We start from the raw sequence: 12983 nt of genomic DNA on the forward strand, positions 1-12983 counted from the left end.
CCCTGTGACTGCTTGTAATCACATCACTTGTGAACAAATTGACCATGCACACAGTTGTAAATTGACTAAATTATGATGTACATGTAATATTTACCCCTGCACATCTGTACAGCACATGCCTAAGGACAATTTGATATGTGGAAAAGGAAAATAGGATTCAAACTGTGAACTGAACCTTCATATCTTTTGATTAGCAGAAGCCTATTTGTCAAATATGTGTTTAAAAGTGAATGTACTCGTAGTGGCGGCACAAATTGTGATTGTTAAACGTAGAGCGACCTCTAAATAAATATGTTCTCAGTTGTAAATGTCAGAAAAGCTTTCTCACCCTGTTTAAACCTAATAGATATTTCTGGTCCAACAGCTTTTGTAGGCAAGTCACCTGGGGCCAGTTGCACAAATTGGTATTTAAGAAGCCTAGAGCATATATTTGCCATTTTACCTCACCATTAGGCTGCCTTTTCCAACTTGAGAGGGAAGTTTGTGTCACTTTGTAAACACTTAGTCCACTCACTCATGCACCTCAGTCCATTGAGAAAATGTCTTGTCAGATATGATTGTGTTACACGGATAAATCTGAATCTAAAATGAATCTAATTTGAACCTGCACACCTGAGCAAATCCCTGTGCTGTGATGTCAAATCTTCTCATTGGACTTTGGTGTGGTTGGAGACAACGTGGCAAACACATTGTTAAGATCATATACACTGGTGCAAGTTTTATTTGGTGATCATATACGCTGGTGCAAGTTTTATTTGGTGCGCTCTTTTAGAGGCTAAAATCAGTTTTTCCTGGTGTCACTTTGGCAGCTGTGTTTTCACAGACATGCAGGATATGTGCACATCACTGTCGGCTGTTTGTAAGATGCTGATTATGTCAGTTCCTCAATCAACCTCACTTTGATTATCCCTTTAAGCCATAGACCTCACATTAGTTTCAACTGAACTTTGTCACTTAGTGCCGATTGACTATGATCCCCATGATTATCGATTAATGATGGTAAGAGTCGGGCCAGTGTCAAGAGGTTCTAGCTTATACCCAATGAATAGACTGTAATAAAAAGCCTTGTTATTGAATATATATTATAATTTCACACACATACACACACCACGCTGACTGCACACAACATGTGGCAGTCATTAATAACAGCTGTAGTCTAATGTCTGCCCGCTGGTCTGTAATCACCAGTGAAATCGCTGAACCTGCTTGTTGCACAAGTGATGTCTGATGTAATCTCCCCTTGTTTGGTCTCTTACTCATCCACCATGACAACCACCAGGACTGAAATACCTTCATTCTGCTGGCATTCTACACAGAGACATCAAACCTGGCAACCTCCTGGTCAACAGCAACTGTGTGCTCAAGGTGTGTGTTAGAGACTCAATCTTCTATTGCCCAGCTGAACATCACAGTAACTGAAGCCTGTGTTAATTCTGCTGGGAGCTTAGTAGTTACTGTTCACACCATACTTTTAAAGGCATCGCCTAGTTTTTGCTATTTTGACACTGCAAACCTTATGGTTGATTTGGATTAGTTGCTTATATCAGATTCTTTAATCATATTATTTATCAAATGCGCCTAACCAGACAAACAGTCCTTGTCTGGTTAGCAGTGAGTTGTGCTGTGCAGCTCTCCCATAAATGCTATTCAAATATCTTAAATAGCTGATAACATCATGTGCTGCATTTAAAAACCTTTCAGCCCAACGCTACACTGCTAGACTGACTTTAATTAAAGCTGCAGTATGTAACTTTAAATATTAACAAGTGAGATCAAACTTTTAATGTCATATTAGTGTTTGCAGTGCTTATTATGGCTACGTCCCAATACCTCCCCCTTAAAATTTCCCCGCATTTCCCCATGCTCCCCCCTACATGTGAATGCGCAAAATGTAGGGTTATGGCAAACATGTAGGGTTAGGGGAGGTATTGGGACAGGGCCTAAGACTATCAGCTCCACTCTCTCTGTCTTTCTCAGTATAGCAGTGTTTACATTTTTATGTCAAGACAGAGGCCACCTCAGCATTGTACTAGTGAAGCAAGACAACTTTCCAACAGGTTTGAATATGACTGAAAACACAAAGACGTGCCCACGAAAAGATTCAGAAGTGATTCTACGCGATAAAGGCTTCTTGTCCCCACCCACCCCTGCATGGGTGCTGTATACAAACAAATGCTCCCTCAGTCAGGTCTAATAGGTTTGCTTGATGCAGCATACAAATAAAGTTACATAATTTATGTTCATGAAGACAGGCACAATAATAATAATATTATTATTTATTTTTTTAATTGCCAAAACTTACACACTGCAGCTTTAATTGATGTATAAATCGGTCTGGCACTAATCATCCCTGAGTCTGACTTGGAGCTCTCCATTCAATGTGTATAATTAGTTTGATACAAATGTTGAAGAAATCAGACTAGATATTTGTATTTCCATGTTAAATCTCTGTTTTCACCAATAATGAGAACTACCAGGCAGCAACATTGTTGTCTGTGTCACTTTCTGTCACCCTCACAGCTGCTGAATTCTTTATCTTCAAAGCCCACATGTCCACAAAGTATACTTCTAGCTGTGTTCAGTCAATGAAGAACTATTTTATTTTTTTTAGTGTGAAAATTAAACTTTAAAGTCTCTACATATACTGTGACTCAGTCATGATGAGACATTTCCTCTACTCAAAAATACAAATGTGTAAATTCTGACTTTCACCTTTGTTTGTGTGGGACAGAATAAATGTAGGCTGTTGATATCCATGGGTGAACTTCCCAGTATAGCCTGTGTGGGAGCCATGATGTAACACTTCTGATATGAGAAACACAGCCGCTTTATTTTAAGCAAGATGGAGATGTTTTCTTAGACATATACGACATTTAAAAAGAGAAGACAAGGATGAAGTGTGGTGGTGTAAAAATATTTCTGAATTCTGAGAAAAATCTATTTCAGATCTGTGACTTTGGTCTGGCTCGAATGGAGGAGTCGGACGAGTCACGACACATGACTCAGGAAGTTGTGACACAGTACTACCGGGCTCCAGAGATCCTCATGGGAAGTCGTCACTACCACAACTCCATCGACATCTGGTCTGTGGGCTGCATCTTCGCCGAGCTGCTGGGCAGACGCATCCTCTTTCAAGCCCAAAGTCCCATTCAGCAGGTAAACCCTCCTTTGACCACCAATAACCTGGTCTTAAGTCAGTTGTAACAGTTATAATGCATGTATACTCTCTGATACTTCACACCACTGCTTCACCTCAGTGGTTCAGTGTTTTTTAGGGCCTTAGCACTCACACAGTGGTGCCAGGACCTATTGGACTTCCTGAAAATTGGCACGTAAATCAGAACTGGTTAAGGTGAATGCATAAAAGTGGTGCAAAATGATTCAGTATCGCCCCCAAAGGTAAAACCCTGTAGGACAAAGCCAAAACTAAGTACACTTGGTGTAAACATGTCACAGCCCAAGTCAAACAAAAAAGTCCATTGGAACCATGGCCTCAACTCAACATGGAGTCGGCCATTTTGAATTTGGTGTCCAAGTGGTGTAAATGAACAAACTCTTCTAACATGGAAGTACATGTAAAAACACGTCAAGTTGTACTAGACACACAAAGATAAAACGATATCGTATCGTCTTGCAGATTCAAAAGGGCGTGGCCACAGCAAACGTTGGAATTTTGGCGAATTTTCACCATTCACCTCAAAACAGGAAGTGCCCGTAACTTCTCCATACATTGACCTATCGGCTCAAAACCTAATATGTGACACGAGAGACCTGGCCAGAAATCACCAGCACACGAAAATTAAGTCAAGGGCATAGCGCCGCCTGCTGGCCCACACAATGCTGCTCTGATCCATTCAAAACCTAATCAGGCAACAATAACTAAGTTCAGTCTGACCATTTCTTTTGTGTCTGATGCCAATTTCACAACCATGAGTCTCTGATACAGTCGTTTCACAGCTTTTAAAACTACTAAACTGCGGCGCTGTCACCTTCCCCATGAAACAGGTCTAGAATATTGTAATATCCTTTATGATGGGGTTAGCCAGGCCTCCCTTTCTTGCCTTCAGATTATCCATAACACTGCTGCCTGCCTTTTAACAAGGACACACAGACGTAAGCACATCTCCCTCATTCTGGCCTCCCTCCATTGGCCCCAGTGCATTATAGGATAGAATAGATTTTAAAATCCTTTTATTTGTCTATAAATGTTTAAATGGTTTTGCTCTGCACTACCTCTCTGACATGGTGCAGCCATATGTGCCCCTGTGGTCTCTAAGATCAGCTGATCTTTGCTGTTCCTATATCGCAGCTGAAGCTCAGAGGGGATCGGGCTTTTGCAGTTGCAGCTCCCCCATAACACATTAGCCAGGTCCATTTACTTTCTCATTTTAACTCACTTTGAAAGACCCACCTGTTTTACATTTTCATGTTTGTTTATATGACTATTACCGTAGCACTTTGGTCCAATACTGTTGTTTTAAAATGTGATTTGCAAATAGATTGGCTTGGATAAATCAAAATTCAAACACATATTACGTGACACATCATGCCGAGCTGCACTCACAACCAACATATTTTGAAATGAGTGGGACAATCAAAAGTTTTTTTGTGTCCAGCCTTTAAATGTAATTAGCTCTATATCATTGAATTGTTTTTGTCTGTGTGGTTCGTAGCTTGATTTAATCACTGACCTGCTGGGAACTCCCTCAATGGAGGCAATGAGGACAGCATGTGAAGGTGCTCGTGCACACATTCTTAGAGGACCCCACAAACAGGTAAACACTCTGTTTTTTTTTCAACTTGGCTTTTGACTGCAGATGAAGATTTGCGTGATGAAAACGGATTATTATTACTATTTAGAAACCATCATCATGGTGACGTGTTCTATAACATAAATATTTAACGAAAGCTTGACTTGTTCAGCCCTAGTCAACCATACAGACGTTTGTTTGTTTGAGTCTAGTCACATGAAAAGTTAACTTGCTTTGGCAAAGTCGGTGTGTTTTTTTAATTTATGTATTTACCACACCCACCTTTGGACAGAGTAGAAGTGATTTGCATATGTGTGACCAGGCTCTGTAGATGGACTGTGTGAAATAAATGTGTGCGAGTGGGTGAATGAGTGGTCATCAAGACGAGAACAGTGCTTTTAAAATACAGATCCATTGACCATCTGTTGTTTGTTTTGTCTGCAGCCATCGCTTCCTGTTCTCTACACTCTTTCCAGCCAAGCAACCCATGAAGCTGTCCACCTCCTCTGCAGGATGCTCGTATTTGATCCGGTCAGTCATTCTAAATATAATATGATATTGATATACGCTTAAAATAAAAGACAGACATAACAGACAGAGATGTAAATGTAAACAATAGGCTAAAGTTTAGGGTCGGATCTCCTGGGAATGTTTTCACATCACCTGTATATTTAGCACACATAAAGATCTAAATAACAACTCAAATTTGGTCATATCTGAAAGTACAGAGTGATAAAGGTTCATTTAATAAAATTTTCTGTCACTAATTAACAACTTTGTATTTGCCACCTGCTTACGTGTGTGTGTGTGTGTGCGTGTGTGCGTGCGCTCTCCAGTCAAAAAGGATTTCAGCGAAGGACGCCCTGGCTCACCCATACCTGGACGAGGGTCGACTGCGCTACCACACGTGCATGTGCAAGTGCTGCTACACCACATCCTCCGGCCGGGTTTACACCAGTGACTTTGAGCCTGTCACGAATCTCAAGTTCGACGATGGCTTTGAGAAGAACCTTAGCTCTGTCAGACAGGTCAAAGGTGAGTTTGTCTGCTGCTCACTTTTACTGTATTCATGTATTAAAGCAACACCATACAGCAATGAATTTATATTTTAGTTTTTTTTTTTTACATGTATCACAATCTCCTATTTTACATGGGATTATTAAAGGAGCACAAACCAGTGTGTGCACTGTGAGGTCACTGATCATAGGAAACTATCAACAAAGATGTATGTGCATGATACAAACAAAACAGGAGGGAGTCCTTTAAAAAAAAGAAAGCATGACTATGAAGCATTAGTAGTGGACTAAAACACTACAGGGAACCTCTAAAGCTTATTAGGCTCATTAAGTGAAGGTCAGTTGAGATGAGTTTAACTTCTGCTCACAGTGCAGATTACTCTTTGCTGCTCTGATGCACAGTTGTCAAGTCGATTGACACAAATGTTTGTCATAAAGAGACATTTTAGCTTCCAACATTGTGAAAAATCGACAGAATTCACATGTGAAGTGTAAGTGAACAAGTCTCTAATGCTGCTGCTGCTGCTGTGTTTCCCTCACAGAGATCATCCATCAGTTCATTCTGGAGCAGCAGAAGGGGAGTCGAGTGCCACTCTGCATTAACCCTCAGTCGGCTGCTTTCAAAAGCTTTATCAGGTTAGAGAGTCATTTTTTTATTCATAATAAAACAGTATCAAAGGTTTTAGACTTGAAAATGATGTACATGTATAATATGAATGTGTGTAGTGACAAGGCATACATGGTGGTAAGGTGTAATGTTATCACTTTCCAGTAGTTTCCTTGCTCATCTTTCTGCTCCACCTGCATATTAAGATAATAACAGTAGCTGCATTTCGACCACGGGCACAGGAAGTGTGTGTTTCCACCACAGGGACCAGAATGTAAATGGTATGCCTGTTAAAACGTTCACTGCTTTAGTACTATCTGAAAGTTGCAGTAGTTTAATATGAAATTCCTTTATTTTTACAATTATCATCACTTTGTCATCTGACCAGAATGTTTTCATCACTTGGACAGGATTGTTACTTCTTCAGGTTTTTATTGGCTGTGCTCCAGATTTTCAATAGCGTAACCATGACACTTGAGTGATTTTGCTTGCACTACTTGCTTTTGGCAGTCTTGTCACAGTGTCTGCAACTTTTTTTTGCGTGACATTTTGATGCAGTTGCATCATACTCGGAAATCTAAAATAATTAATTTGCTACTTGAAAAAAAGGACTGAAGTGAAAGCAATAAACGTGTAACCACCACAACACTGTTTTTTCATCACAGTTGTGACTTTGAACTAGATTGACTGTGCTGCTTTATCCTCCGCCTGAGTGTCACAGGGCTGCAGGAGTCAGTTTAATTTAGAGAGTACGATGTAATAAGTAATAAGGGAAATGCAAGCATTTAATACTTTCAAAGAATTAATTGCATTTAAGGTTCCTGCTACTTGTGGTCGAAATATGGCTCATGTTATTTGGGAAAGTTTCTTCTGCTGCCAGCCTTAGCTGCTCTGTTTGCAGTTTGTCATCACTAATATCTATGCCCATCGACCTGTTAGTTTTCAAACTCCCACCAGGAATTTTTAAGTCCCCCGACTGCAGTTTGGATGTCGTTTGAAACATTTAAAAGTGATAACTTTTTTTTAAGCATGGTTGCAAGAGCTAATGACACATTATCAACACTCACTTAGGTGAGCTCACTGCTGAGGGTGCTGCCATTTCTGGGAACCAGCCTGGGATCTAGACACTGGCTCTCACTTGTAACATGGTTGCCAGAATGAAAAACAAAAACAGATTTTAGCCACTTAACAAAAGACTCACCAAATTCAATCTATGCCTGCTTCAGTCTATGGCAGTGCTTCTCACTCCTGGTCCTGGAGACTCACTGCCCTGCATGTTGTAGACGTTGCTAAAACATGCAGGGGAATGGGTCCCCAGGACCAGGAGTGAGAAACCACAGTCTATAATATCTTAAGAGTATGTTTGCTGCTTTATGTCACTGTGAGACTTTTCTGTCTGGAAATAGAGGTTTGTTAATCGTTCGTTCTCCCACGCCAAATTCCATGAAGAAAATCAGTGTTTTTAGCTCTCCAGGGGACAGAGGAGTTGTTGATCTAATGGTGCTTTGTTTGGTAAGTTTGTGCCACTTGGGTCAAACTGAAGAAAATATTTCAAACACAGAAGTCACAAAATAATACATTTAAACTTACCGATTGAGGCAGCAGTGGATGTCAAGACCTGTCCATACTCGGCAAGAACAGAGAAATTTGTTCTTTTTCTCAAGGTGGTGGAACAAAGTAAGTTCTGGCCAGGACATTTCATACTTGGCGAGAAACTCAAGTGCCCGGGAAGTCCTCATAGGGAATGACAACATCTCTGCATTAACTAATTTCTCGCCAATCACACAAACAAGAAAATGTGTCAAACTCCCAAAGGAGGGCTGCAAGAAAATAACGACGTCATTCTTTGCTCGCAGTCCCGAGAGAGTGAACACATTTCTCTGTTCTTGCGGAGTATGTGCAGACATTAACTCCTGATGGAAAAATCACTGATTTGCTCTGTGGTGCAGGGAGAGAGTGGTGTACACTCTTCAGGTTCCAGATGCACAACGCTGTCTAACAGCAAAAAAAATCGACAAACATCTTAAGATGTCACTAAGCTAAGCAGGTGTAGATTTATTGTAGTTTTCTCCCACGTTGCCAGTGACAGTGAGTTTGTGAATCTCAGACATGGAAACAGCAGCCCCACTTCAAAGAACCTCAACTTCCTCTTGAACATTGTCATTGAGTTGGGATGATTGCATTTATTTGTGGAAGCACTACGTGTATGTAACAACGATTCAAGTGTCTATAGTAAGCAGATCCATGAAAGGCTAACATGAAGTTGTTGAACAGCTCCACAGTGGCTCAGCCGTCTGAAATGCCTCCGTCTCCGCTGGTGTGGGAATAGCTGCTGCTGCTGCTGCTGCTGTATGACATCATCTGTCCCAACTGACACGCTGCTAAACTGGGAACAAGAGAGCATCTCAGCGTCCTCTATAATCTGTGTAGCATTTCACTGGAGAGCAGGACTCGCACATGTGCCGTGTGTTTGGCCCACACGTGACCCAAACAAGGACAAGCCCACTGGTAACTGCTTTATGGTGTGTGTCATAGACGGTTTGGTGTGCAAATGATGAAAGAAAAGCTCTGAAGACCAAATCAGAATGTGTGAAACAAACTCATGTGCTCACTTCCAGGTAGCTTAAATTTAACACATCTATAATATGAAGTACATTTGTGTTTTCTATATAATAATACATATAAGAAAAGATGTTTATTTAAATTTTTCTTTTATCATAAAACATACAGGTAGACTTGTCCGCTTTGCTATGTCCACCTTCACCTCCACATTGGTCAGTTTAGCCCAACTTATGCGTCTTGTTCAGACAATCGATTGTAATTGTGTTAAACACAATATTTTATTATTGAAAATTTCCCTATTTTATAAAAAATATTTTAACTTATTGAAAGCAAAATGTCAACAGTATTTCCCTGCACATTTGGCCATGTTTTCACTCATTTAACTGTTCGTTTGCCAATGACAATTAGCCTGATTTCTAAATGAAGCTCAAAAATTCAAATTGTGTGCACATCTGCACATTTTAGTTGCACATATTTGACATATTTATGCTCAGAGGGACATGTCGGGTCACATGACAAAGGTTGAGTGCGTCATCTGATGACACTGCCTGTTCCAAGTGGTCTCTCTTGAAGAAGCAGACCCTGGACCAAGTGGTTACTCACTTTTAACAAAAACACTGGAAGTTAAAAAAAAAGAAGAAAAATTATGCACTTGATGCAGATTGAAGTATAAAAAAAGACATTTAGATGACTATAATAAAATGTAACTCCATGTATGTCAATGTACATACATGGAGTGTATTAGAGAAAGTACATTTTCTGCATGATCTCAGTGACGAATATATGCAAGTGTTTCTACATAAGGCCCACAATATTTATCACTGAAGTAGAAACCTGTCTCAATATGTAAAAAAAAAAAGAGTCAGATTTTCCCTTGGAAATGCCAACAAATGCTTTGTGTCTGTTCCTCTTGCTCATGGCTTTAAGTTGTTGAGATTGTATATTCCTGGAAGTAAAGGTTGAACAGTTCAGTTGTGGCCGACATGAATTGTGAAGGTTTATGAGAACAGGAAACTAGTTGAAACGGTGACCAGATCAGAAGTTATCCTTATACTTATACTAAACCCTGCTTCTAAACAAGATGACTCGAATCTCCTGACTCCAGAATGCACTGACTTAAACCTAATTTATTCTCCAAGCAAATGAAATGACATTCTAAGCAGATCAGCACTCTCCTCTTTATTGTTGCCCCACACAACAGTCTTCAAAACATATTCTCCCCTTTTGCTCCGTTGATGATTTAAACTGACACACACAACCACCTCTGTTTCTTACACTCTCATTGTTCTCTCAGTATAAATAAATGAATACATTAAAAATGAATATGTAGCTCATACAAACAGTACATACTGAGGCTGGAGGATAATGTTTGGTTACTATAGTGACGACTGAAACCAAGCAAAAAATTCAATTCAAATAGTTGCGCAACTCTTTAACTTTGACAAATATCAAAAGTGCCGGACAACGAACAGTTACCTCTGCAGTGCCGCTTCCTGTGTTTGCTTAAATATTTCTGTCGGCTTTGTCAAATGAAGGAATGTGTGTACGCTTATGTCACTGTTTATCTCAAGCCTCACATTCAAAGCCAAGCTAAGCAAACATTAATCCAAAGAGTCTGGAGAAAAAGGAAATCATCGGTAACTACATCCATCCATTGGCTTTTTTCACGCCTTTAGCGCTCCACTAAAAACTCATTCCCACCAGGCGGTACAGTTCAGTTTGGAAACGGTTTTACCCCCGATCTAGCTTGTGTTTCCACAGTGGGTGTGTGGACTGGATGGTGAATGCTACGTAAGTTATGTAAATAGTGCGACGTCATAGCAGTGTGACACTTTGTAGCTCGCCAATTCATTGTGCAGAGCAGAAGAATGACACGGTTAACAAAGTGTAACAATGGAGGACATCCAGCATTTTGTGTTCTTTCTTCTTAGCAAGCTTTGTTTGAGAGAGGGCTGCAGGCTGCATGGAAAAAAAAACACACACACCAACGTTTCTCACAACTGTCAGATGTAGTCACATGCAGTGTGTCTAGCACCACCCTTTAGGAGCCATACGACTGGACTTGGTAACATGGGACAGTACAGATCAGATATTTTGGTCTTATTCCCAATGTTTACAGTGGAAAAGCTAATAAATGAGTGCTAGAGTGACATGGTTTGACTCATGTTTAGTCATTTTGAACAAATGGAGACTTACCCGAGTAGCTGGGACCGAAGTTTGTTTAAAAAGCTCAGTCTGACTTTGGACCAATAAAAGGCACTGGTGTGTTCAGACTGATGGAGGATAGGAGTTTGTTTCTTTGCAGGAACCTTCTGACTATGACGCTGATTCCTGCACCGCTTAGTTTTTTCAAACCTGCACCCACAAATTCTTTGACTGATAATTATCATCAAGTTAAATCTGAACTTTGACCGGCGTCACACACGCTTTTTAACCATAAAATAGCTATGTCGTAAGCTAACAGATTCTGACAGGGTATCCTGTATCGCATTTAAATGCATAATTTATCCAGACAAAAACCCACTGCATGCCTGTATTCAGACCGTTCTTCCCCATACACATCAAAATTCATTTATTTAAATACATTTTTTACATTTTAGACAACTGTTTGTGAAGGTCCAGGCCCGAGCCACACTATGTGCAAATGCTGCAAAGCCCTATTCCACGTGTCAAACTCAAGGCTCGGGGGCCAGATGTGGCCCGCCACATCATTTTATGTGGCCCGCGGGTGATTAATTGGTCTTAAAAATCTGTGTTAAAGTAGGTCTATGCTGCTTTAAGGCGTGCATTGACCATAAACTACACTGTAAGAAAAGATACACCATATCTACTCAATAAAAATGAGGCAACAGATTACAAGCAATATTATTAATTAAATTTCACAATGTTTGGTATTGAGTAAATTTTAATTAAATTAGACCCTTAATAGTTACCCATTTAATATGAGTAGATCTGAATAGAAAACAATACAGAATTAATTAAAATCTAAACAAACATATTGAGTTGATTTGAAAAAGATAATGTGTAAATTGTACTAATAAAAATGTATTTAATTCTACATATCAATGATATATAATTGATTAATAATCAACTATATTTATCTGTGCATTAATTTGAATGTATTCAATCCAATCAATTAAATATAAAAAAAATATTTCTTAGGAATAACTAGTCTATAGCCCAGAAAATACAGAACTAATCAAATACTCAAATAACATGTTTATTAACAATTAACAGCTGTCCTATTCTGTCCTATTTCAAACCAGAAATTTGAATAGGACAGAATACTGACTCCAAACTTTTTTGTAAAAACAAAAATAAATTACATTTTACACAGTGATGATGTATTTCCATGCTTGCGCACCTCACAAAGCTACTAAATTGGATTAATAATGATCTTAAAAAAAAATTCTCCAGAAGTGCATGTACCAAAACTATTTGTATGGAGTAAAACACATTTAGAACTAACCACAATAGAAATGGCATTGACATTAGTGGGATAAGTGTCCAAATCAGTGCTAATTTACAAACATAGCAGCACTTTCAAATGTGCAAATCGCTAGCTCTGTAGAAGCTGAACATAGCACAACATGTAAACTGCAACTACAGTCTCATTTTCAAGCCAGAAGTTGCTGTGCTGTAGTGTGTAATGCTGCAGAAGATCACCCCTTGTTGTCGCTCTGAATCCAAAGACTTTACACTGCCATCTCATTTGGCTGCACCTAAGGAAAACACAAAGTTTTAGATATGAGAAGTGCTTTTCAGCTTCAAATTTCTGCAGATGATAATCATACCCATGTGAAAACTGAAAGCATTTTATTGAAATGAAATTTCCCCAACACAAATATAAACACCAATGTCAACATAACGTGATTTTAACCTATAATTAATATAATATATTTTCCAGTCTAAAACGTTCATGGACTGAAATTGAGAAATTGAAAATTGAAAAAATCTGTGCCGTGTTAGGCCTCCCCTCCTCCCCCCTGCTAACGTTTAGTGCTGTGGACCGGACATTACCACACTAAAATTAACAGATTTAAGCAT

General features: G+C 39.4%; 1 protein-coding gene across 1 annotated transcript in view; it reads left to right on the forward strand.

Annotated features, from left to right (window-relative positions):
• Nucleotides 1–8703, forward strand: part of nlk2 (nemo-like kinase, type 2) — a gene marked incomplete at both ends in the record, with an annotated part of 18204 nt that extends 9501 nt beyond the window's left edge. The window contains 7 exons of the mRNA XM_083887327.1: nt 1280–1365; nt 2947–3156; nt 4674–4775; nt 5196–5282; nt 5588–5786; nt 6310–6403; nt 8649–8703. Of these exons, the coding sequence (XP_083743453.1) occupies nt 1280–1365; nt 2947–3156; nt 4674–4775; nt 5196–5282; nt 5588–5786; nt 6310–6403; nt 8649–8703 (833 nt within the window). The remainder of the gene's footprint in view (nt 1–1279; nt 1366–2946; nt 3157–4673; nt 4776–5195; nt 5283–5587; nt 5787–6309; nt 6404–8648) is intronic.
• Nucleotides 8704–12983: the final 4280 nt, after the last annotated feature.

Source organism: Microchirus variegatus (assembly GCF_963457635.1).
Source record: "Microchirus variegatus genome assembly, chromosome: 3".
NCBI classification, from domain to species: Eukaryota; Metazoa; Chordata; class Actinopteri; order Pleuronectiformes; family Soleidae; genus Microchirus; species Microchirus variegatus.